A 24961-nucleotide genomic window follows, 5' to 3' on the forward strand; every position below is an offset into this window, starting at 1 on the left:
CACGGACGTTGTGGGGTAGGGCCTGGACGATCGTGGGGAGGCGTCAGCGCAGCGGGCAGAGGAATCTCCGCGTGGTCGCCCACGTGGGGCCACGCGCCAAGTGCCGCACCACCACCACCAATCTCACGGTGGTGGTAGTGTCTGGGTCCCCCGCGCGCCTTGGCTGCTGTGTGTGGCTGTGCGTGTTGTTGGGTGTGCACGTCAAGAGTGGTGCATGCTCACGACTGACTTTGGAAGTCAGATTAATGTAAGTGCGCAAGCCTGGTTGAATCCGTTTAACACATTGGCTAAGTGCATGCCCATAGACCAAAGACGTCAAGCTGTTGTGTATAGTGTTGTTTAAAAAATATGTAAACTATTAAAATATGAAATTATGTAGAATGTGAATATGTTAATTGCTCTAATTCTAATATAATTAGGCGTACACGTAATTAAATGCGTGTTTAAGTGTAATTAACAATGTGTGTGTTACGTGTAATGAATAATGACTGCGATTTGAATCAATGATTAACATGTATATGGTTAAGAAGCGATTATGCATAAAGTTACCACGAGTTCTTATAATTATTGACTCTCACGTTGTCTAGGGGTATGTATTATCAATTGCGATAACAATGATTCTCGCTTTAACATTTACTAATTCTCGCTTATCAATTCTGTGTAATTATGGCAGGTCTCAGGATTCAGGTCTCACCGCAGGATACAGTTCTCAATCTAAACAACTTTAATAGCACTTACCCTAACATCCAACAACACTCATTATCAGAATACCAATAACAGTACACATGCAAATATACGTGCTCATCAACCCGTACTGAATAATCATAAAAGCATCAATGGTCAAATCTCACGATCACGTGATTCAAAGAGAACAATAGACAAACACCTCAACATGGCGATAGTCGTACGGAATTCGTGCTCATAAATGCGCATCAAATGCTTAGAAAACTTCAACGATCGGATCTCACAATCACGTGATTTAAAGAAAACAACCCGGCTGTTTCAAGGTAACGCGACAATGCACAATTCGTTTGTTGGGGTGTGTGATGCATGCAAGCTGGGGTTCTTATTAGCCCGCAATCGTGTATAAGGCACAGGTAAATGGTGTGAAGTTAATGTTCTTCCATCTTTTGTCTTCTTTCTTCCCCAAAAATACCTCCAGTCCCACAAGGATGTGGAGAACGCCAGGCTGGGTCCACAGCTGGAGTGCGCTCGTGGCCACGCTGCTCAATGCACGCTCACTGATTGCACGCCAGGCTCGATCTGCAGCTGGAGTGCGCTGCGGCCACGCTGGCCCAGCACGTTGCCTGTCAGCAGCCTTGGGAGTGGCTTTGGTTCGCGAGCACCCCCTGGGTTGCTCGCCCTCAGAGATCTCACGCTGTGCAGCAGCAGCCTGCACGTGACAATCGCTCACACACTCCCGGCCTCTCCACCTCATACAATGTCAGGTTGACTTGACAACAGACGTCATTTTTCCAGCCTATAGTAGGCCAATATTTCATGTACACTCGATATTGGTGGATGACTCAAGTCTCCACTTGGGAAAGTTGCTTCACGTCACCATGGGCGTTTTGCCAAGGATTCCCTGACACCTCTTAACTTAGTACATTATTATCTAGAAAAATATATTTTTCTTTTTAATAGCAACGGCATGAAGAATGCAGTTTCAGGTCTCTTGCCACCATAAACTCTTATCAATCAAGAATTTTCCTCAACCACGTAACTTATCACACCTCTTAGCTTAGTACAGTACAACTTATCGAAGTCATTTACTCTACAAGTTACTCAAAATATGAAGAAAAACGGAAAATAAAATGTTCAGTGATACTTAGAGTCTGCCTTAGCAAGAACTCAACTCTACTGCAAGTCACGAGGGCAAATCCCAGAGCCTGTCTCTGCAGGACTGCTTTGTATGATGCTGTGTCGTTTGATTAGGAATGTATAATTGATTTCCTAAGTTATATATAAAAAAGCCCAAAGCTTCTCCCACCTTTTTTTGGCTTTCTGGATACGCTGTCGTCAGGGGTTATACCTCCTTTGGAGGTCATCCCAAGACGGTGTGAACTCTGATGTACTTAGCTGCCCCTGGTGGTGTTTACTGACTTGTGAAAGCTGGCCACCCAGACATGGTGTATGTGTGTGTCAGTGGCCCATGTTGCAGGGTAAAAATAAGTAATATTTTAAAATACTTTTTAAAACACGCTTTAATTAAATGTCCCGCCGAGTAATGGCATAACTCCACGACTCCAGGAAGTGGCCCCGAGGCTTGCCATAACGTAAGGGACCGTGGTGATTTACAGCTAACGTCAGTTGAGCGTGAACAATTAGACCCAAGCCGAAACATAACATAAAAAAGATGGTTTAAATTTTTAATGATAAAATATAGTATTGTCATCAGTATGACATAAGTATACCAAGTTTGCAGTCGATAGTACATTGGTAAGTGGGTTAAAATTGAGTTACAAGATTTGAGGATACGACAACAGTGAGTTAAATAAAAGCGTGTAATAATAAAAATGGCCTCCCTCTCTGGGTATCTTTGTCCCCTCTCCGACTGAGGCTGCTTCGCCGAGTTCGATTCCCCCTCAGTAAATACAGTGGCGATTATCTGCACTGGTCCTGGTTCCCTCCTTACGTGGGCTCAGCATTAATATGAATGACTGGTATGGCATGTAAAGATCACCAATGGGAAGACAAAGGTGGTTGGGCGTCGCCCAGATTATACACCCTTGACTACATATACATTTTGGTTGTCGAGAATTGACAATTATAATATATAAATGTGTCTTGTTCTGAATGATCTTTTAAGGTCAGTACTTCAACACGAACTTACATAATTCAATTATAATAAAGTCTCACATGCGTATCCAGACCGTATGGATAATTACGTACAAATAAGTGATTGTGGTGAATAAGAATATGCAAAATAGTCATATTGTAACCGTTTTCCCCTGAGCTGCATTATCATATAACGGCACACCCTATCATCAAGGTTAATGTTTCATAGAGTAACGTTTCATACCTTGATGTATTAATAATATTAATATGTGGTGGTTGTCATTCTGAACATTGGCTTTTGTGGTCCCCTTTGATTAAAGCCTCATTATCAACTTCTCATTCTAATGTTACATTTTTACTCCTCCATGGTTACCCTCAACCCTCGGAATGCACTCAACCCACCTATATCTGTACAAAGAACTATGACATTCAAAATAGACAATATGTAAAAAAATATATTGCAAAAGGCACATATACAACAAAGCGATCAAAAACAAACAGCACTGTCGAGAATTGTCGCATTGCTTGAATCGAGCTGGGTTGTAAAAGTCGAGCGGTGCAAGGGAAGAAGCAGACAGAGATACGTTTTGACCTGCAGTATCATGGTCGAAAAGCTGTTGGAAGAGATGACACAGTCTGATACACTGAGCCCTCAATATTGGTGGAGTAGTTGTTGCGTAATTAGTGGTGGAAAAGTGGAATTGGTGGTAGAAGAGTGGTTACAAAACAGATGGTCCTATTTTGATATGTGTAGTAGATTGATGCCAATGCAGTCCCCTACGTTTTATTTACATGACTACAGCACCTTATGACCCATGCCTTATTTTTATTTATCCTACACAGGCTGAATGTCATAGGCAATCGGGCCTTCCATAGTGAACCCTACAAAAAAGGTGACAGACTCGATGCTCTTGCCCGTCCTCAGTGGTCCCAGGTTTACTGGGTGCACAGGAATCTTGATGGCCTTATTTTTACCATCACCAGCACTGAACCTATGGTCAAGGTAAATGTCTCCTTCATCAGTGGTTGATCCCCGAACTCTAAGGAGGATTTGTTGAACTTTTTTTTCCTTGAAAATCTCCCCACTGAGCCATAATAGACGCAAGGATTTCCCAGTTCTCTGCATGTCTGCAGTTTTGTCAATTTTTGTTCGAGACACTATTCTTTCCAATCCATTTCCCTTCCCCAAAAAGAAATTGGTTGTTAATTGTTGTCTGCGGCTCATGTATACATATTTTGCTCGGAAGGATCGTTTCATTGCCTCAATGTATTCTGCCAGCTGATTCACGTCAGTTCTTTTGCTTTCTTCATTGAGCCACAGTAAAAGTAAAGCCAGAAAGTATGGTTCTGGAAATCTGTGTTGTGTTCCTATTTCACGGAGGATATTGTTCAGCATAGTCACCAGTTCACTATAGGGGGAAACCGTTTTGGATTTGTTATTTACACAATTTAGGATAACGTTAGCAAAAATTAAATTTTGCTTTTCCTTAATGTTATTGATAGTTTTAGAATTACGAAGTAGACTTTTATAGCTGCTGACAATAACCTCCAGAGATTTTTCAGCATTTCGTTCAGCAAGATAGCGTATAAGTCCTGGAAATCTATCACCGTGTTTTGACTCAATTTCATTCGTAGCACTTAATTTTGGGAATTGTTTCGCATCCAGTTTTTCTGACTTCTCTGAACAAAATATCGTTGTATATTGGTTGTAAAACTTTTCTACGGTGTAACGATGCTTGTCTTGTATTTGTGATTCGGCATACCTTGGCTTAAACAGCCAAAAATAGGCTTCCAAAACTTCTAAGGAATACTTCATTCTCTTTTTTAATTCTCTAAGATATAACTCATTGTTTTGTAAAACCTCCACTGTTGCTTTTTCTTCTTCGTCATCTGTAGGTATTCGTGACAAGTCAATCCTTCCATTTAAATAGGCCACCAGGGTTCTCTTGTGGATTTCACCAGTTTTGTAAAATACTTTGGTCAGCTCAAACAGTTGCAACATATGTGTGGCAACCTCAATATCGCCGAAGAATCCAGCTGTGTTAAAGGCACCATCCTCTGTTTTAACCAACTCCTGTGCTTCTCTAAAAAAGTCAGAAGCACTTTTTGCAAGCTGTAGTGCTTTATTAAGATCTGATGGAGGAAGGAACCCTTTTTTCTCTATGGCGCTAACATCAAATTTCTGCTTCAGTTCATGCTTATAAATCTGACCAATTGTGTCTGTAATGTAAGAACTATTTTTGACCAATTTTTTTGCATGCTCTGCCCATTTTTTGGCTTCATCAAAGTTGTTGTCTTTAAGGTAGCAAAACCTTGCAAGAGCCTGGGCCAATATCGCATCTTTTGAAAATCTATCTGTAGCACAACACATTAATTCTTTAGCATTTTGCATGCCCGATTCCAACTTACTTGGGTGGCTTAATGTACTGTATTTCTGTTTAATGATGTCTTCAATAAGAGGTGCAAAGAGACTGTCTGTTTCATCGCCCTGCTCTTTGCGATGGCGGATGACAAACATATTCCTGACATTTTTAACCAAGTGCTCTCTTCCCATGCCATTATTAAAAAGGATATCTTCAGCAAGCAGTTCTTTAGCAATGCTAAATCTTGAAGTGCGATTCGTTGTTTCAAATTCTTCCAGCACTTGTTTCGCCACGAGTGGATGTATCATTCGGACTGATTCATAAGTGCCATTCACTTCGTCCATGGGGCATTTAATGAGCAGCAATTTGGCGTGCTGACTCAAGCCATCTTCAAGAGTTTCTTTCCTCCAAAAAGTGGATTTTACTTGTGAAATTCCGAGGATTGCTTCACATCTAGACACTGGAATTGATGTGTTTTTTACATAGTTGTTCAACAATGCAACGTAACTGATCAATTTAGCATTGGGCCTATTGCTACTGTAGTCTAAACCTTTGAGCATATTTTTCACGGTATTTTTAATATAATTTGAATCAAAATTTTCTTTAATTATCATGAAAGAAAGGAAGTTGTTGCATTTCTCATACTCATTTTTTATTTCTTTAAGCTTTTCTTCAAACAGGTGTTGCTCAGTAGAAGAGAGCTTTTGTTCCAAAATGACACTGGTCATTAAATGGTTTTTCTGACTTTCCTCAAGGGCTTGAGACCGCATGCAGTTTACCATGACAACAAGAGGTCTGTCAAATACGACGTCTGACAGCTCAGAAATGATGCTGTGTTGAAGTTGTTTAAGGATCTCTGTGTCGTCAATGTCGTCAGCCAGCAGTAGCACTGGGGTGTAGACCTTAGCATCGTTTTCTGCATACTTCAGTAGTTCTTTAACTTGAACCGAAATTTCCTTCTGGTCATCACTGTTACTTTTGATCACAGCACACCTGAATTTTTTTCTGAGCTCCCATAGGACATGCCATGCAAGTGTTGTTCCTCCACAGCCAGGGTGGTGAAACAAGTTTACAGATTCAAGGCATCGGTTTGACTTCAGTGCATCTTCGATATTCTCCTTTAGATTGTTAAATGGTTCACGTTTGATGAAAGGTTTTCCTCGTTTCTCGGAGAAATAGAAGTTCCATGGGCAGACTTTGCCTCCTTTGTAGTAGTTTTCCTCGATACTTCGCCTCAATTCATCAAACGCTGTCTCATCTGCCTCTATTCCTGTATCTTCACACTCATTCTCACACACAATCGTCAGTGAAGACATCCGTTCCTCCTGCACTGCTGTTAAAGAGCATGATCCTCCAACTGATGTACGCAGAAACCGTTTCCGACTCTTAGTCGCCGATTTAATCTTGCAAATTGTGGAATTGAGATGATCCAAGCTCATACTGCGTATTGACCTGTACGCCAATTCATCTTCGTCCACCCTCGTGTGTGCAAGTGTCGCCCAACTTTCATATGATTCTAGACGTTCTGTTATGAGCATCATATCAGAAAGCCCGTTTAGTTTTTGATAAAAATAGAAAAATGTTTCCATCATTGGATCAATTGGGTCATCAATGTTCATAAGTAGAAGAAAAACAACAAGAAACCTTCCACTGGGCATGAGGTCGTTGTTGCACAACAAGCTTACAAGTTTGCTATGGTTATCACTGCGTTTTTTCTGAAACTCTTTGGATTCCATCGGCTTTTCCTCATCAATGTTTGCTCTTCCATTACAGAAGATCCAGCTGGTTTGCTTGTGTAGGTTTAGATTCTTGGCAATGGTCTCAATGTCAGAATTTTCACGTTCTACAAACTGTCGGGGAAAATGCAGGTTGGGTGACCTTTCAGCACGGACAAGGCTACACAGCCCAGAAATGGCGGATTCAGGATCAAAGTCAAGGACTGCAAACCAATTTATTTCTTTTACAAAGTCAAGGTGCGGCAATTGGCTTTGGTCCGCCTTGTTTACCACCAATATGTACTTTTTGTAATAGGAATCATCAAGTGTCCCTTTCCCCCCGGTAATTAATGTAGTTAGCTTCTTTCCTTCATCATCCGTTCTACGATCGATTTTGTAGCTCGTTTCGGCCAATTTTCTTTGCTCATTCCACTTTTTCACATCTTCATAAATGCGTCTGTACTCTTCTTTCCACTGTTCAGAATTTTGTGTTGCCAGAATATCCTTAGAAGATGCACCATCTCGCTTATATACGTGGTTCTCTTTACCCGTTTGCCATTTTCCATTGACGTGCTTCATTTGCTTTATTTCATAAACATTGTCTTTGCATATTGTGCTCTTAGATATAACATCGACTTCTATCACATATGCACCAAGACTTGTATGTTCAGGCGAAATTACCTCCACAAATCTTGGAGGTCGTATGCATTCTTTAGCATCTTCGATCCTGTCTTTCTGGAAGTACTTTGATATGTTGTTGTCGATCGTATCAACAAACTTGCTCTGGTCTTCTATGTGGACACCGGTAACTTCACCGTGCCTGTACCCGCTCTTCGTGTCTCCCACACCAAAGTGTATGGTGCCGTTTGTCCTCCTGTTCATGCAACCAGCAGAGAACCTGAACACCTCATTACAGAATTTCTTCATCTTGGATTCTTCATTAACATCGCCCTCACAGGCGAAAAGTTTAAACTCGCGAACCGGATCTATATAGTTTGTGATTCCCGTTTCACTAGGCAGTACACTTCCTCTGATATATCTGTGTGAAGTGTAATGGTGATCAAATGGGCATGGTGAGCAAAGATTCACCTGACTCTTGCTGGTGTTTTGTTGGCTTGAATCATCAACAGCGGAATGCTCCTGTGTCCCCAGTTCTGAAGGTGGTTGTGAAGCTTCTTCATGTACCTGCTGTGCTATGTTCGTGGCATCCACATCAACCACATCACCTGGCTCTGCCTGCTTCTGATGCACACTCTTCTCTTGCTGTTGTCCTGTGCCCTTTTTATTTATTTTCTTGTTTTTCTTCGGAGGTTTTTCTTCAGAGTTTAAGAACTCGGCTTGTGTGCTGCCAGGAACGAGTTGTGCCCCCTTTGTTTCACGGTGGCTCTGAGTCTTCTCCGAGGCTTCATCACCGCATGCAGGTGTTGTCACTACGTGGCTATGAGTACTGGACGACTTGGGCTTGGACTTCTTCAGATATTCATCACGCGAGTCTATGAGTAAGGATATTTGTAGCGACTTGAGACCAAACTCCTTGAGTTGTTCACGCTGCAGCTTTACTAAAGAAGGCCCTGTTAACTCTTCCTCGTGTAATTTGTTGGCATGTTGCTCTTTCAATTTAACTTCGTGAACCAACCAATGGCGAACATGGTCTTCATTCCAGTCTTGCATACTGGAAGGCAGCTTCACATTCTTGTCATCACCCTCACGTCCTAAATGTGAAATTGAAAAAAAACATTAAACCTTTACATAAAATAGAAATCTGGTACATTGTGTAAAATTGCATTTGGCGATGGTGTCACCGAATTCAAGAGAGTTGAGGAAGGCCACAGGAAGCCACCTGAACCTTCCCTCGGTATGGCTCAAGAAGCCGAGTGGAGCGTGTGCTGCTGTCAGGTGACCAGGGGCAGTGGCATCTGAAAGACACAACTCAAGCCATGGACCTACCCTGGACCACAGACGTTGAGGGGTGCATTTGGGTATTTTATTGCACTCAAGACTCAGTTTTATAAACTACTGTGAGCTAAATACTGGATTGTGTGTTTTGCAATTAGTCTGATTAAATCGCCACAACAGAAATGTAGTGCAGGCCAGAAAACCGTAAATTTTACAAACTATAGAAACATGCATCATGCAAAAACATCAGCTGTTCCTGAACAACATTGGACACTGTACTGATGATTCCTAAGAAGAACGAAACTGGTTTGCTGTTGTCTCTGCCTCACTGCTACTGTCAGTCGCCACAGTGGTGAGATGTTAACTACCTCGCCAAGTATACAGGTCGTTGGTTCGATCCAATCCCCTACGCCTGTATATTTGGAGTTTGCATGTTCTCCCCGTGGTCATGTGGATTTTTCTCCGGGTCCTCCGATTTTTCCCTCCAAATTTAAAACATGCCTTTATAGTATTTGGCTGCTATCCATTTGCACGTGACAAGCTGCTTCGTTGAGCACTCATATATGACCAGGTCGCTTCTGAAAAAGAGCTCTGTAGCTCAGTGGGCCTTACCTGGTAAAATAAAAATAGTTTAGTTTTTTACATTTGTGGTCATCGCAGTTCTTCAGGAACTGCTGATGGTGCTTTTACGTAACCTATAAAGGCCAATACATTTCTGTGTATATATCTCTGTGGTTAGAAACGTATGGCGTTGATTGCATTATGAATTTCATAATAAGCATCCAGCTGTTTATAATGAGCAACCGAAGCAACACATTGCCCATTTAAATGTTCACCTGAAATTGCGTTGGAAACAAGCGGTGTGCATCACACGTGCGCGTGTAACAGCGGCAGTGCGTTCACTTTGTGGAGCCGTGCAGAGAGGCTGGGGATGGCGGTCAAGGGGAGTGCTTCACGTGGCACTGTCCAGGCTTCACTTCAGACTCTCCTTATCTCTCCCAATCCCTTATCTCTTTCTCTATTATTTTTACCCATTTATAATCTCTCACATCCATAATGTCTCCATGTTCTTCTCTCCCCCTTCCTCAGTCGCTCTAAATAAATAAGAGTTATGATCAGATGGCAATTTGAGCAAGCCTGCCGATATCTGTTTCCACTTCAATGATCCCTGTATTTAAAAAATATGATTCCAGTGCAAAAAGCTCTAAAATCCTGGCCGTGTTCTACCAAACAATTGCTGGGATTCACGTTGCACCTGGATAACCCTTTCTAGCTGTACACACAAAAGGCTGTGTTTAGATTTCTCTTGTGAGGGTGCCATTGTGAAAGAGGGTGCTCATCAAACACCAAGCAGTACACATCGAGAGGATTCCTGGAATACATTGCCCACGTTCGAACTATGGAGTCTAAATGCTGTTGTCGCATTACGAGTCTCTACTATGCGGTGATACCTGAACGGGCTGCATGGAAATTCCCATTGGTCGCTCTGCTCTTTCTTTTCCCTCCACAGCTGTAACGCAGCACTTGTTTGTGTGGGTATCGGTGGATCATTCGGAGACCATCACCTGCCTGAGACTCCCGATCTGCAGTTGGTTACTCTGCCTCTGGGTACTCTGGTTTGTGATAAAAACTTATGACGTTATGAACTTCCTGAGAGAGACACCCAGCTCAGTAGTGCATGCTCTTTGTCTCTCATTGCTTCTGACAAGGCTGGTAGTAAACTTCCAAGTAATATCCATGATCTTGAAGATTCATGATCCTCAGATATAATTCAAAAGAGGTTCTTCCCCACTAAAAACGCCCCACACCTGAAGCAGTACAATCGTCGTCATGCCTGATTAGTGCATGGATAGCAGACTGCCTGTGAATACCAAGTGTTGTTAGCTTGGGCCATAATGTGACTGGGAGATTGCAGTTACAGCAATGACTTAATTTATTCTTGAATTCATCTGTGTAGAGTTCGAGCGTGCTAACCTCTCGTATGCATGGGCTTTCTTAGTTGCACTCGTTTATAAACAGGACCTTGCTGAAAATGACAGTCTTGACACTAGTACGGCCCAACAATCACCCTCACTGGCCCAGCATGGGAAAGCCAGAGCTCTGCCATGCGTGCACCGAGGTGAGCAGTCCGGCCTGAGAGCGCCTCGCCTGGCGCGTGCGTCGCCTGGCGGGAGACCCGGTGGACGATGTCAGAGACGTCAGGGAGAGCGGTGCGCACACCTGGAGAGCTGCCGCCCCTCAGCGGGTACTGCACGTGCAGATTGGCTTCGTGGAGGCCCCCGTGCGTAGACAGCCTCGTGGAGAGAGGCAGCTTAAAAAACAAACGAGGCAAGGTCATTCACTGATGCGCATAAGTGCATTTATCAATATACAACTCTCATGACCTACTGTAGGTTATCACGAGTGTGCACTATTCAAGCATTGTAAGGGCTATTAAATCGTTCTGTCTTACATTTCCTCTGAACTGGTTCAATGTCTGTAAAGAGTATCGATCTTCGTGCAGCGCCAGTCACCGCTGACCGCAACGCTGCCGGTTCCGCCGACACTCGCTGTCCAAGTGTGCGGAATGATCAGGGTCACCGTGAGCTGCCAAACGAAGATGGCGACGATTGACAATGGAGTGTACCGACACACACGTGATAATGCTGCACATGGAAACTACAATTGTGTGTTTTTCCTCTGAAAAACTATGAAGAACAATGTAAGGGATAACTGATCTCTTACAAAACTATTTCCATTTGTTAGCCTGTCAGAGTGCTACGCAAGGAGCACGTGGCAATAACTGATGATGAGTGACACAGTCACGGTCATGGATCAGGGAGTCGCGTTGCAGGCAGCTCAATGACCGAGTTGGCTCGCGCTGCACTGCGCCCCAGTCCCCTCCATCGCCTCCCACCAGCCTCACGGCAATCCGCCCTTTGCTGCAGTACTCCCCTGCTGCTGCTTGTTGGGGGTTCAACCCCTGGATACAGCGTAGACGCACTTTTTGGTGTAAGACTTCCGCAATGACACGACGATAATGGATGCTGTACACGCAAATATAAATACAGACGCCTTTCAAGATTGCCAAGTCGCTAAGCTGAGTCAGAGGGGCAGGTGCACCGGGGCCCTCGTGCTGAGTATCCACGACCAATTGGAGGGGCGCTGCTCTGCTCGCAGGCTCAGCCCAGATTCCCCAGCGCTGAGCGCGCTCGCTCGTGGCCTCCGGAGCTCTCCGTGACGAGGGGGCCACGCGCTCTCTGCTCCTCGGCGGCGCTCGGTGCCGGGCTCCGCGTCACGGGGTCATCGCGGAGCGCGACGAGGCATCAACCTCCCCCCTCACTTCATCTCCAGATCCACGGTTTTCATTTTCAAAATGCGCACCTAGTCCTGGCTTAACCGCGCCGAATGGAGTTTGAATGCAGTGTCACTGTGGCGTCACTGTGGCCGTGGGAGGTAGGGGAGGGGCCACTAAGAGTAGAGGCCGACTGAAATTGAATTTCTGGTAAAAAATTTACTTTCTGCTGAAACTGAAGCCGAAACCGAAACTTTAACTACACTTTCGACCGAGACCGAAACAGAAAGGTATATAACTGAAGTTACTGAACATAAGATTCATGAAATATGTCATGATGCAATGCTACATTAATTAAAACGAAATCTAGAACTAATCATTCAGAGCCTGCAGTAAGAGTCACTAAATATAAAATCTTTAGGTGTTACTTACTTAGTAATTATATCCAAACAAACGAATGTTGTAGTTAAGAAACTGCTGTTCATGGTAAACCAACAATTGATACTCGAAAAATGTGAAGCAGTTCAAAGAGAGCAATTGAGAGGCATCCTAGGAGGCGACAGTGCTGGGGCACGCCTCGTGGTGTGGAGAGGCCGGCTACCCAGCAGCAGCAGCACAGCGAGTGAGTGCATCGTCTGCAGTGCGTGGCTGCACTCACCCGCCTGCCTTGGTGGTGCAAGGTCGCCGCGCTCGGCACCAGGGGCCCGTGGCGCTCGTTGGCTCGGCTCACCACGTCGCTCACCCGGTCGCACTCGTTCACCTCGACCGTGTAGACGCCACCGCAGGGCAGCAGCAGGAACACGCAGCCGGCCCTACGGCACACAGAGAGACGCGTGAGCAGCGTGCCACCGTGACGCACACAGAGACGGGAGCAGCGTCCCACCGGCACTCCCTTCCCCCACTCACTTTACCCCACTCACTTTACCCACAGTGACCAGTGTGGTGAAGTATGGTCACACAATCCCCATGACTGACACGGCATGCGGATTCCTTCATTCAGCTGTAGATTGGCAAAGTACGGTGCATGAGTTTTAATAAACCGGTGTCAATGGGCAATCTGAGCACACAGCGCTTCCGGCTTTTATACGACAGTCAACACGAGAGAGAACCCCGTGTCGAGACGCCTTCCTGTTGCCTTCATCTTCAATTCTACATCCTTCGTTGGTCTTTACAAAGGCCGACCGCAGTTGACCTTCCAGTTGACAATTGTTTCAGCAACCATCGAGTGATGATGGGCTGAGGTATGTGAGCTGGCTGCTGCAGTGCCACCCAGCCTAACATAAGCTACCAGGTAATAATTACAATTATTAATTACAATGACTGATGTATTCACTTCATTATTATCGCGTCAGACACACAGATGAATGATGAGCTACGTCATCCTCACACTGGGACCAGCACCCTGAGGCTGGTGCTTGTAAGGGGAGTGGTGCTCTGGCACAGCGCCTCCCAGCTGGGTCATCTGTGTGCATCATCGAACACAGAGAGACGGCCATGGCTGAGCCAATGAAGGACTGCTGTTAATTATTTTGTGCTTATTGAAGGGTAAGAGAGCTGAACTTTGCCACACATTCAGTGAAAACTACGCTTATCAAGTGTTTGTGTCGACTACCTGCTGTGACACAGATCACAAACAGGGACACTGACGAAGAGGATGGAACAGAAGCTCAAAAGTGCTCAAAGACGCCTGGAGAGCTGCATGCTGGGTACTGCACTGAGAAACAAAGAGGACCACGCGGATCAGAGACCACATGCAGGTCAAGATGCACTTTTGGCTGTTAGTGAGCAGGCTGGGGCAGCATGCGTCGCTAGACGGGACGATGGCTGCTGGTGGAGGTTCGTGACTGGGCAGCAGCCAAGGGAGGGAAAGAGCCGCGGACGGCGTCTGCCGTGGAGGTGCAGCGATGAGGTCGCCTCGCGTGCAGCTGCTGGGTGGACCGCTGCATCGCGGGACCATACGGATGGTGGCGTCTTGGGAGGCCTTCGTCCAGCAGTGGATTGATCATGGCTGGTGATAATGATGCTCGAAAATAGAAACATTCAAAAAATCGAAGCCCTTCAATTTGGCTCCTCCAAAACGACAACCCGGAGGGTGAGTCGTGTTGCTCATCGGGCAGGGCCAGCCTCGCTCTGCTTTGCTCTACGCCTCACGCTCCACGCTTACAAACCAACGGTCCCCAGCACCAGTGAACCCAGCACGTTGTCTTCAGGGGAGTGTGACGCTGATAGAAAGTGAATGGCGCCATCATTGTCGAGCCCGGCGTGTCCACTCACACCAACACAACGCACTGTAGATGTGGGCCAATAAGCAGCATCGACCGCTTAGACCGTGCAGTAGAGCGACGTAACACGGCTGACAGTTCCACAACTGCGTGTGGTGTACACCCAACATGTTAAGATATTTCAGTCCCGCATTAAAAGTGTGCCCCAGAAAAACCTGACAGCCCACATTGTTGCACGTGTTCATGAAACAAACCGTGGCTTTAATGAAATACACGGCGAAATAGCTGATAGTCTAATCAAGTAACGCCACATTAAATGACAGCATCATGGACCTCATCCACTTTCTCGATCACCTCATCAATTTGTTGCACTTTTTGTGTTTTATTTTACCAGGTAAGGCCCACTAAGCTGCATAGCTCTTTTTTAAAAGTGACCTGGCCATGAATGATAACTCAACGAAGTGGCTTATCAGGTGGAAATTTATAGCAGCCAAATATTAATCGCATGTTTCTAAATGTGGGGGGAAAAACCGGAGGACCCGGGGAAAAATCCACGCGACCATGGGGAGAGAGCGTGAACACTCCAAATATACAGCAGGCGTTAGGGTCGGGATCGAAACCACGACCTCCTGTATAGCAGGCAAGGTAGTTAACATCTCATCAACAAATTCAAGGGCTTTGATTTTTTTGATGTTCTATAATATAGCTGCATTCAGGAGGGGCGTGAATTGGGCTGTTTGACCAACTCATCTAATGAGAGTTTTATCCTGTAGGAAGAAACCGGAGTAGACAGAGAAAACACCGAAATACGGGGGGATAATTCTCAGAACTCCGCACAGATGGATTCAAAACAGTTTACTTAATTTGCTATCTCCTCACCTCCACGCAGCTCGGAGAATTTGTGAGTTTCACAAGCGTGCATGATCCACCAACCCTCGCCTCCAAAGCCATGGATCAAAGGTGTGCAGCAATAACACTCCGTGTCCCAGCACTCGCTGACCACAAACCACCAACTTGGCTGCTGGCTGCCATGCTTTTTGCTTACCAGCAGCAAAGTGCTTGCTCAGTAATGTTACTGGCTATTTAACATAGCCGCATTCACTCAAATATCTTAATTATGAATGTCCTGCATAAAGTCAAAGACAAACATTTCAGAGTATCTACGTGTACCCGGAATGAAACCGGCAACCTGAGTTCGACTCCTGGCCATGACCAACATCAGTGGTGATGTCTGAACTGGTCCTGGGTAAACATGCATCAACCCACAGTGACCACGGCGGTGAAGAAAGTTCAAACAGCCGCCATGCCTGGCACGACGTGGGGAGGCCTTCATCCAGCAGCAGTGACAAAGGGCCGTCTATTACCACCGCCACCACTACGTCTATACTACGTGCACCGCAGTAAACTGCAGGGTGCAGTGCTGGGGGCTGATTGACGTTAAAGAGATGATGCCTCTATGGACAGCCTGTCCCGTGGGGCTTATCGGCGTGTAGCCGATTGTTCATCACTGTGCGGGGTTTGGCGACTCTCCCCGACGTCTCCCCCACTGAGGAGATCCGCACGCTGCTTCTCTGCGACGTGAACTGGCCCCGGCGGCGGCGCGTCTGCTAACCCGTGCCGGATTGCGATGCTGCCCGGTGCCCTTGCCTTACCGTGGCTCGTGCCGCACTGCATCTGACATCATCCCCGTGTCGACGCCCACGCCGGCGAGCTGCATCTCCACCGCGGGGCAGGGCGGCGGGGGGGTCCACACGGCCACGTACGGCCTGCGAGACGAGCAATGGCACGCGCGAGAAGTCATCGCTGGGGAAGCTGCTCGGAGCCAAAGTGATACCTGAAATGAAGACTGGCGCTGCTGATGTGTTGCTGTCATGCGTGGTAAGTCATGCTATGTATGTTGAACATCTTTTGCGCTGTACGTAGCCAACTGTGATAATCGGAGATGCGGGGGAAGGACAACAAACTAAACACAAAACACAGTTCTAAGGAAATGAGTTTTCAATCGAAATGTAAAAGTGCACATTTCCAGCGGCTTCCTAATATCGGAAGAACGTTCCAGACGGCCGCAGCTCATCTGAAAACGCGCAACGCAGTGGCCCTCTTTGTTCAATGACCAGCCAAAGGCCGCTGTGAGGATGACCGGAATTCCCGTGATGGATTATGCTCATAGACGAGATCAGCAAGGTATTGTGGTTCATTTGTGGCAAGCACGTTTTGTATGAGTGCGACCTTAAAAAAATATGTTCATGATTCTCAGGCCCGCATCTATCCACTGCTGAATGAAGGTCTCCCAACACCGTGATGGTCATGAGGATTGTTTGACCATACTTCACCACGCTGGTGAGAGTGTGTCGGTGAATGACGAGTGATGGCCAGAACCGGCTCAGATGTCAATCACCTTTGATGTTGGCAGAGGCCGGGAATTGAACTCAGGACACCGCGTTCATCGTGCGGCACGCAAGCCATGTCTCAATGCTACCCCCCCCCCCCCCCCAATGTGAGTGTCTGCACGGGACACGCCTGGGCAATTAGCTCGAGGGAAAGAGCAGTGTCAGCAAAACTCGCTCGGCCAGGGAGGAGAGGGCGTGGAGCAGGTGGCTCAGGCACGCACTCGGCGACGCTGAGTGGGTGGACCGCACTGGGAATGGGACGCTGGAATTTCCAGCAGTGGCTCAGGAAAGGCTCGGTCCTTTCAGAGAACCCATTCCCGTGCACCGATTAAGCCACAGCTTTAGGGGGCCTCCTCCTAGAATCAATGTTAAGTAGGGGGCACGGTAGATCAGCTCATGCTCTCTGCAGGATACACCACCGTGCTCCCCACTGGCATAAGCCATGGCCGGGAATAGAACTCTGGTTGGCAGATTCGCGCAGTCTGCCATGCTCACCATCTCTCCAAGGCCAATTATACAGACGCATTCTGTGTGTGCTCGTGCCCGAACAGCACCTGCCCCAAGTATGTTAAGGCTATATGGGTTATCTTTGTATTTGTTATCTCATGCGCGGAGCGGTGGATCAGTGGTTAGCACGCTCCGCTATGAACCCTGTCACCTGAGTTCGAGTCCCGCTCACGATCAATAACAGCGGAAACTATTTGACCCAGTTCTGGTCCTCCCCTAGGTCGACTCAGCCTTAAATTAATACCAGGTGTGATGTGTAAACATCAGCAATGAGGAGGCGTGGTGCTAGCCCCCCCCCCCGCCCCCGTGTTCTGTGCCCGACTTCATTGGTGTTCTCTAACACCACTTGCCCCAACAGTCAGTTCAGGCTATACGGGGAATCTTTATATTTGCTGTTTGTATTCTCATGCTCAAGCAATACAGTCTCGCCGCGGTGTGACCCTGCAGAGCGGGGTGCACGTGCTGTGTCTCCTTGCACACGCGTGGTGTGTGTTGATTGTGAATGGGTGAGTTGTGTTGTTAGTCGTACTTGTGAACCACAACCTCTAAACATTTTATTCCATTTCACATGGAATTCCATGAAAAATAAATTGGTCGAATATTCATCAGCTCTGTAAACATCAATTCGAGATGGAAAAAACGTCGTCATTAATCGTTGGATTTTGTATCCTTAACACTGGCGTCTCGTGTCGGTGCCTTCAATCCGGTGCACTGCGGTTCCCTCCCACGCGCGCATTTCCCATAGAGGAAATGACTCGGCCATCCGGTGTAGGGCTCTCGTAAAAACAACGCCTGTGATGCGTCTCTGCCTAACTGTGGGTCTGCAGACATTGACACCTGCAGGGCAGGCGTCCTGATGGCTGAGTCGCACTTCTCTGAATGTCCTTTTGGCTGTTCCCCGTGCGACACTGAGCGGCACGCGGTGGGCCATGCCTGTGACCACACGCAGCGTGGGAAGAGGCTAGGGTTGGTGCATTACGTAGAGATTGATCAAACTCCCAAAACCCTGCGCCGCGAGAGATGTTAGTGCAGCAAATGGGTTCATGAACCCATCCGTGCAGACCTGCGAGTGTTATCGGCTGTATGCGTTGGGGTTTCTCGGGGTGTTTTGAAGCCAAACCACTCCCCAAAAGCGAATTTGCCAATCACCACATGCAAGCCTCTCCTGAAAAAAATATCTTGAGACTCAGCTTTTCATGGACAAATTACATGATTTTTGTTGTTTTTTCATGTCCTAATAGTACACTGTATCATCTGTTGGAAAACACCATGTGTAATAACACAATGCTATATTACAATACACTGTATACTCTTTCAGAATACACCATGTGTAATAACACAATGCTATATTAGAATACACTGTATACAGTGTTAGAATATGCTATACATTGTGTTATCTCCCACTGCATACTGTGTTACCATAACCATGACTTTGACGTATAATGAACTCGTCTTGAACCGGCTTTGCCCGGTTTCTGTCGGCTTTATCGTCACACCCCTCGGCAGGCGAAACAATATAGAACTTTAAATATTGTAGCACTCTAAACAGTGTAGAACTCAAAACAGTGCAGAACTTTAAACAGTATAGAACTTTAAACTGACCCTGCTCATTGGACTGGAACCCATCTACCTCGAGTCTGTCATTTTTGGGAGGCGAATCTCGAAATGTGTTGAGCTTGATTGACAGTTTAAAGCAAACTCGCCTGTGTTTGTGCCAAATCCCGGCTCCATAACCCTTCGAGGACATCTTTTGGATTCACATCACAATCCCCGTTGTGTCCTGTACTCATGACTGGCAGTGGACTTCACGTGCTCTCCACTGGCGTGATGAAAAGCGCCAGGCAATAGTTGCGTAACACGTGAAGTTAGAATTGGATTAATCGCCCGTTAAACCCACGGCGTGATAAAGGCTCCTCGGCCGAGGTTTAACACAGCTCGTTCTACGCGTGGACTTGACGAGGTGTGCGCCAGTGGCGGGAATCTCTGGCCCTCCTCACCCCCTCGCTCCCAGCCGGCCGCGCCAGTGCCAGCGTCGCGACCGTCCGCACAAGCGACGCCTCGCGCGCGTTCTTACCTCGGCCGATAGCCCGGCGGGGTCGTGGACTGCCGCCCCTCCAGCAGCACCCCCACGAGGCGTGCGCAGTGCGATGCTGCTGCTGCCGCCTTGTAGGGCCCAGCCGTGGGAAGGCTTCCGTGACCGGCACCGCCCCGCGTCTGTGGTGGCGCCTGCGTATCCAGGAAGCCGCTCGGCGCGCCGCGCGGTCGCCGTCTCCGATTGCGCAACAGCGCCGGGCAGCAGCGGCCCGCGCCTCACGGCGTGGGAGGGAGAGAGGGAGGGGGCTGCCCCTGTAGAGCCGTCACGCAGTCACTGCGGAGGCTCAGACACGAACACGGCGGAGTTCGTCGTCGAAGCTAAGAGGCGACCTTCTGAAACAAGGGTTGATGGATCACACAGATTGGTGAACCTCCAAAACCCTCCAGGACATTGTAATATCGCAAGTGGGTTAGTGAACGCGTCTGTGTGGACTTTTGAGGGTTATCCCCACCTGTGCGTGTGGTTTTTACTCACAAAACATTCATTCTCGAGTGGTTGGTTAAGCATCCCAGTCGAAGACCCTCTTGGTAAATCATCTTGAGACTCGGTGAGGCCATCGTAACTAAGTAGCAGTGCTCTTACGGTATCAACATCGTGATTATTAATGCGGAACTTCGCACCGCGCCAGGGAATGTTCCTGGGGCAATGGCAGCACGGGAGCCCCCAGCACCACGTGGCGCTCCGTGACCAACAGAGGCTGCTGGGATCAGCCAAATAGAAATCACAGCGTTTGTGATTTGCGCAGAGACGGCGGAGTCCGTCGCCACTCCGGCGCCGCGTTTCGTTTCGCCGGGCGCGCTCCGGGCAAACCCGGGGCGTCACGTGGCCTGCCACGCGCGAGGTTCTCCCGGAGGAACGAGGGGAGTCGTCGTGACGACCTGGCGTGTGGACGCGCGGTGTCGGTCCGCTGCCTGATGAGGGGGTTACTTTGACCATACTTCACCACGCCGGTCAGTGTGGGGAGCATAGCCGCTGGAGCATAGCACGGTACGGATATTGATTGTGCTGCACTGGCACATGTCGACAATGTACGGCCGCAGACGTTGGCGACTGTGTGCCGCGCGGCATTTATCACGAGACCCGGACTGCTTTTCGTAAACTCGACCTGCCAGTGTTATGGATACAAAATGCTCCGATTAGTGACGCCGCGTTGAGCCTCACTGAGTGTGATGGATCGATTTTTACGAAGCTGCTGAATATTCGGCAAATTTCTTTTTCCTGAAATTCCATGTGAAATGGAATAAAATGTTTAGAGGTTGTGGTTCACAAGCACGACTAACAACACAACTCACCCATTCACAATCAACACACACCACGCGTGTGCAAGGAGACATAGCACGTGCACCCCGCTCTGCAGGGTCACACCGCGGCGAGACTGCATTGCTTGAGCATGAGATTACAAACAGCAAATATAAAGATTCCCCGTATAGCCTTCAATGACTGTGGTGTTAGCGAGCACCTATGAAGGCGGGCACAGAACACGGGGTCGGGGGGGGTAGCGCCACGCCTCCTCATTGCTGATGTTTACACATCGCACCTGGTATTCATTTAAGTCTGAGTCGACCTAAGGGAGGACTAGAACTGGTTCAATTAGTTTCCACTGTTATTAATCATGAACGGGAATCGAACTCAGGTCACCGGGTTCATAGCGGAGTGTGCTAACCACTGTGCCACCACTCCGCGCATGAGATAACAAATACAAAGATAACCCATATAGCCTTAACAGACTTGGGGCAAGTGCTGTTCAGGCACACACACACATAGAATGCGTCTGTATAATTTGTCATGGAGAGATTGTAAGCATGGCAGACTGCGCCAATCTGCTAACCAGAGTTCGATTCCCGGCTATGGCTTATGCCAGTGGGGAGCACGGTGGTGTATCCTGCAGACAGCATGAGCTGATCTACCGTGCCCCCTACGTTGATTCTAGGTGGAGGCCCCCTAAAGCTGTGGCTTAATCGGTGCACGGGAATGGGTTCTCTGAAAGGACTGAGCCTTTCCTGAGCCACTGCTGGAAATTCCAGCGTCCCATTCCCAGTGCGGTCTACCCACTCAGCGTCGCCGAGTGCGCGCCTGGGCCATCCGCTCCACGCCCTCTCCTCCCTGGCCGAGCGAGTTTTGCTGACACCGCTCACTCGCCCTCGAGCTAATTGTCTAGACGTGTCCCGTGCAGACACTCACATTGGTGGGGGGGGGGGGGTAGCCTTGAGGCGTGGCTCGCGTGCCGCACGATGAACGCGGTGTCCTGAGTTCAATTCCCGGCCTCTGCCAACATCAAAGGTGATTGATATCTGAGCCGGTTCTGGCCATCCCCAGTCTTTCACCGACCCACTCTGACCAGCGTGGTGAAGTATGGTCAAACAATCCTCATGATCATCACGGCGTTGGGAGACCTTCATCCAGCAGTGGATAGATGCGGGCCTGTGAATCATGAACATATTTTTTTAAGGTCGCACTCATTATACACAACGTGCTTGCCACAAATGAACCACAATACCTTGCTGATCTCGTCTATGAGCATAATCCATCACGGGAATTCCGGTCATCCTCACAGCGGCCTTTGGCTGGCCATTGAACAAAGAGGGCCACTGGGTTGCGCGCTTTCAGATGAGCTTCTGCGGCCGTCTGGAATGTTCTTCCGATATTAGGAAGCCGCTGGAAATGTGCACTTTTACATATCGATTGAAAACTCATTTCCTTAGAACTGTGTTTTGTGTTTAGTTTGTTGTCCTTCCCCCGCATCTCCGATTATCACAGTTGGCTACGTACAGCGCGAAAGACGTTCAACATACATAGCATGACTTACCACGCATGACAGCAACACATCAGCAGCGCCAGTCTTCATTTCAGGTATCACTTTGGCTCCGAGCAGCTTCCCCAGCGATGACTTCTCGCGCGTGCCATTGCTCGTCTCGCAGGCCATACGTAGCCGTGTGGACCCCCCCGCCGCCTCGCTCCGTGGTGGAGATGGAGCTTGCCGGCGCGGGCGTCGACGCGGGGATGATGTCAGATGCGGCACGAGCCACGGTAAGGCGAGAGCACAGGGCATCATCGCATTTCGGCACGGGTTACGCGGACGCGCCACCCCCGGGGACACGGGGCCCAGTTCACGTCGCAGAGAAGTGGCGTGCAGATCCCCTCGGTGGGGGAGACGTCGGGGAGAGTCGCCAAACCCCGCACAGTGATGAACAATCGGCTACACGCCGATAAGCCCCACGGGACAGGCTGTCCATAGAAGCATCGTCTCTTTGATGTCAATCAGCCCCCAGCACTGCACCCTGCAGTTTACTGCGGTGCACGTAGTATAGACGTAGTGGTGGCGGTGGTGGTAATGCACGGCCCTTTGTCACTGCTGCTGGATGAAGGCCTCCCCACGTCGTACCGGTCATGGCGGCTGTTTAAACTTTCTTCATCACCGTGGTCAGTGTGGGTTGGTGCATGGGAACCCAGGACCAGTCCAGACATCACCACTTATGTTGGTCATGGCCAGGAGTCGAACTCAGGTTGCCGTTTACATTCCGGGTACACGTAGATACTCTGAAATGTTTGTCTTTGACTTCATGCAGGACATTCATAATTAATTAAGCTATTTGATCGAATGTGGCTATGTTAAATAGCCAAGTAACATTACTGAGCAAGCACTTTGCTGCTCGCAAGCGATAAGCATGGCAGCCAGCCAGCAGCCAAGTTGGTGGTTTGTGGTCAGCGAGTGCTGGGACACGGAGAGTTATTGCCGCACACCTTAGATCCATGGCTTTGGAGGCGAGGGTTGGTGGATCACGCACGCTTGTGAAACTCACAAATTCTCCGAGCTGCGTGAGAGCGAGGAGATAGCAAATCAAGTAAACTGTTTTGAATCCATCTGTGCGGAGCTCTGAGAATTATCCCCTCGTATTTCGGTGTTTTCTCTGTCTACTCCGGTTTCTCCCACAGGATAAAACTCTCATTAGACGAGTTGGTCAAACAGCCCAATTCACGCCCCTCCTGGATGCAGATATATTATAGAACATCAAAAAAAATCAAAGCCCTTGAATTTGTTGGTGAGATGTTAACTACCTTGCCTGATATACAGGAGGTCGTGGTTTCGATCCCGACCCTAACGCCTGCTGTATATTTGGAGTGTTCACGCTCTCTCCCCATGGTCGCGTGGATTTTCCCCCGGGTCCTGCGGTTTTTCCCTCCACATTAAGAAACATGCGATATAAATTTCCACCTGATAAGCCACTTCGTTGAGTTATCATTCATGGCCAGGTCACTTCTAAAAAAGAGCTATGCAGCTTAGTGGGGCTTACCTGGTAAAATAAAACACAAAAAGTGCAACAAATTGATGAGGTGATCGAGAAAGTAGATGAAGTCCATGATGCTGTCATTTAATGTGGCATTACTTGATTAGACTATCACACCTATTTCACCGTGTATTTCATTAAAGCCACTGTTTGTTTCATGAACACGTGCAACAATGTGGGCTGTCAGGTTTTTCTGGGGCACACCTTTAATGCGGGACTGAAATATCTCAACATGTTGGGTGTACACCACACGCAGTTGTGGAACTGTCAGCCGTGTTACGTCGCTCTACTGCACGGTCTAAGTGGTCGATGCTGCTTATTGGCCCACATCTACAGTGCGTTGTGTTGGTGTGAGTGGACACGCCGGATTCGACAATGATGGCGCGATTCACTTTCTATCAGCGTCACACTCCCCTGAAGACAACGTGCTGGGTTCACTGGTGCTGGGGACCGTTGGTTTGTAAGCGTGGAGCGTGAGGCGTAGAGCAAAGCAGAGCGAGGCTGGCCCTGCCCGATGAGCAACACGAATCACCCTCCGGGTTGTCGTTTTGGAGGAGCCAAATTGAAGGGCTTCGATCTTTTGAATGTTTCTATTTTCGAGCATCATCACCAGCCATGATCAATCCACTGCTGGACGAAGGCCTCCCAATACGCCGCCATCCGTATGGTCCCGCGATGCAGCGGTCCACCCAGCAGCTGCACGCGAGGCGACCTCATCGCTGCACCTCCACGGCAGACGCCGTCCGCGGCTCTTTCCCTCCCTTGGCTGCTGCCCAATCACGAACCTCCACCGGCGGCCATCGTCCCGTCTAGCGACGCATGCTGCCCCAGCCTGCTCATTAACAGCCAAAAGTGCATCTTGACCTGCATGTGGTCTCTGATCCGCGTGGTCCTCTTTGTTTCTCAGTGCAGTACCCAGCATGCAGCTCTCCAGGCGTCTTTGAGCACTTTTGAGCTTCTGTTCCATCCTCTTCGTCAGTGTCCCTGTTTGTGATCTGTGTCACAGCAGGTAGTCGACACAAACACTTGATAAGCGTAGTTTTCACTGAATGTGTGGCAAAGTTCAGCTCTCTTACCCTTCAATAAGCACAAAATAATTAACAGCAGTCCTTCATTGGCTCAGCCATGGCCGTCTCTCTGTGTTCGATGATGCACACAGATGACCCAGCTGGGAGGCGCTGTGCCAGAGCACCACTCCCCTTACAAGCACCAGCCTCAGGGTGCTGGTCCCAGTGTGAGGATGACGCAGCTCATCATTCATCTGTGTGTCTGACGCGATAATAATGAAGTGAATACATCAGTCATTGTAATTAATAATTGTAATTATTACCTGGTAGCTTATGTTAGGCTGGGTGGCACTGCAGCAGCCAGCTCACATACCTCAGCCCATCATCACTCGATGGTTGCTGAAACAATTGTCAACTGGAAGGTCAAC

General features: G+C 48.1%; 1 protein-coding gene across 1 annotated transcript; it reads right to left on the reverse strand.

The window, feature by feature from the left end:
- Positions 1-701: 701 nt before the first annotated feature.
- LOC116940594 (sterile alpha motif domain-containing protein 9-like) lies at positions 702-20317 on the reverse strand. The gene is made up of 5 exons (XM_076054674.1): positions 19220-20317; positions 15901-16014; positions 12685-12838; positions 10973-11063; positions 702-8568 (listed from the first exon to the last, which is right to left on the reverse strand). The coding sequence occupies exons 2-5, from the start codon at positions 15963-15965 to the stop codon at positions 3614-3616; spliced, it is 5265 nt and encodes a 1754-aa protein (XP_075910789.1). The 5' UTR covers positions 15966-16014; positions 19220-20317; the 3' UTR covers positions 702-3613.
- Positions 20318-24961: the final 4644 nt, after the last annotated feature.

The sequence above is a fragment of the Petromyzon marinus genome, chromosome 1 (assembly GCF_048934315.1).
Source record: "Petromyzon marinus isolate PM22_M1 ecotype Great Lakes invasive population chromosome 1, UKy_Petmar_22M1.pri1.0, whole genome shotgun sequence".
In the NCBI taxonomy this organism is placed as follows: domain Eukaryota; kingdom Metazoa; phylum Chordata; class Hyperoartia; order Petromyzontiformes; family Petromyzontidae; genus Petromyzon; species Petromyzon marinus.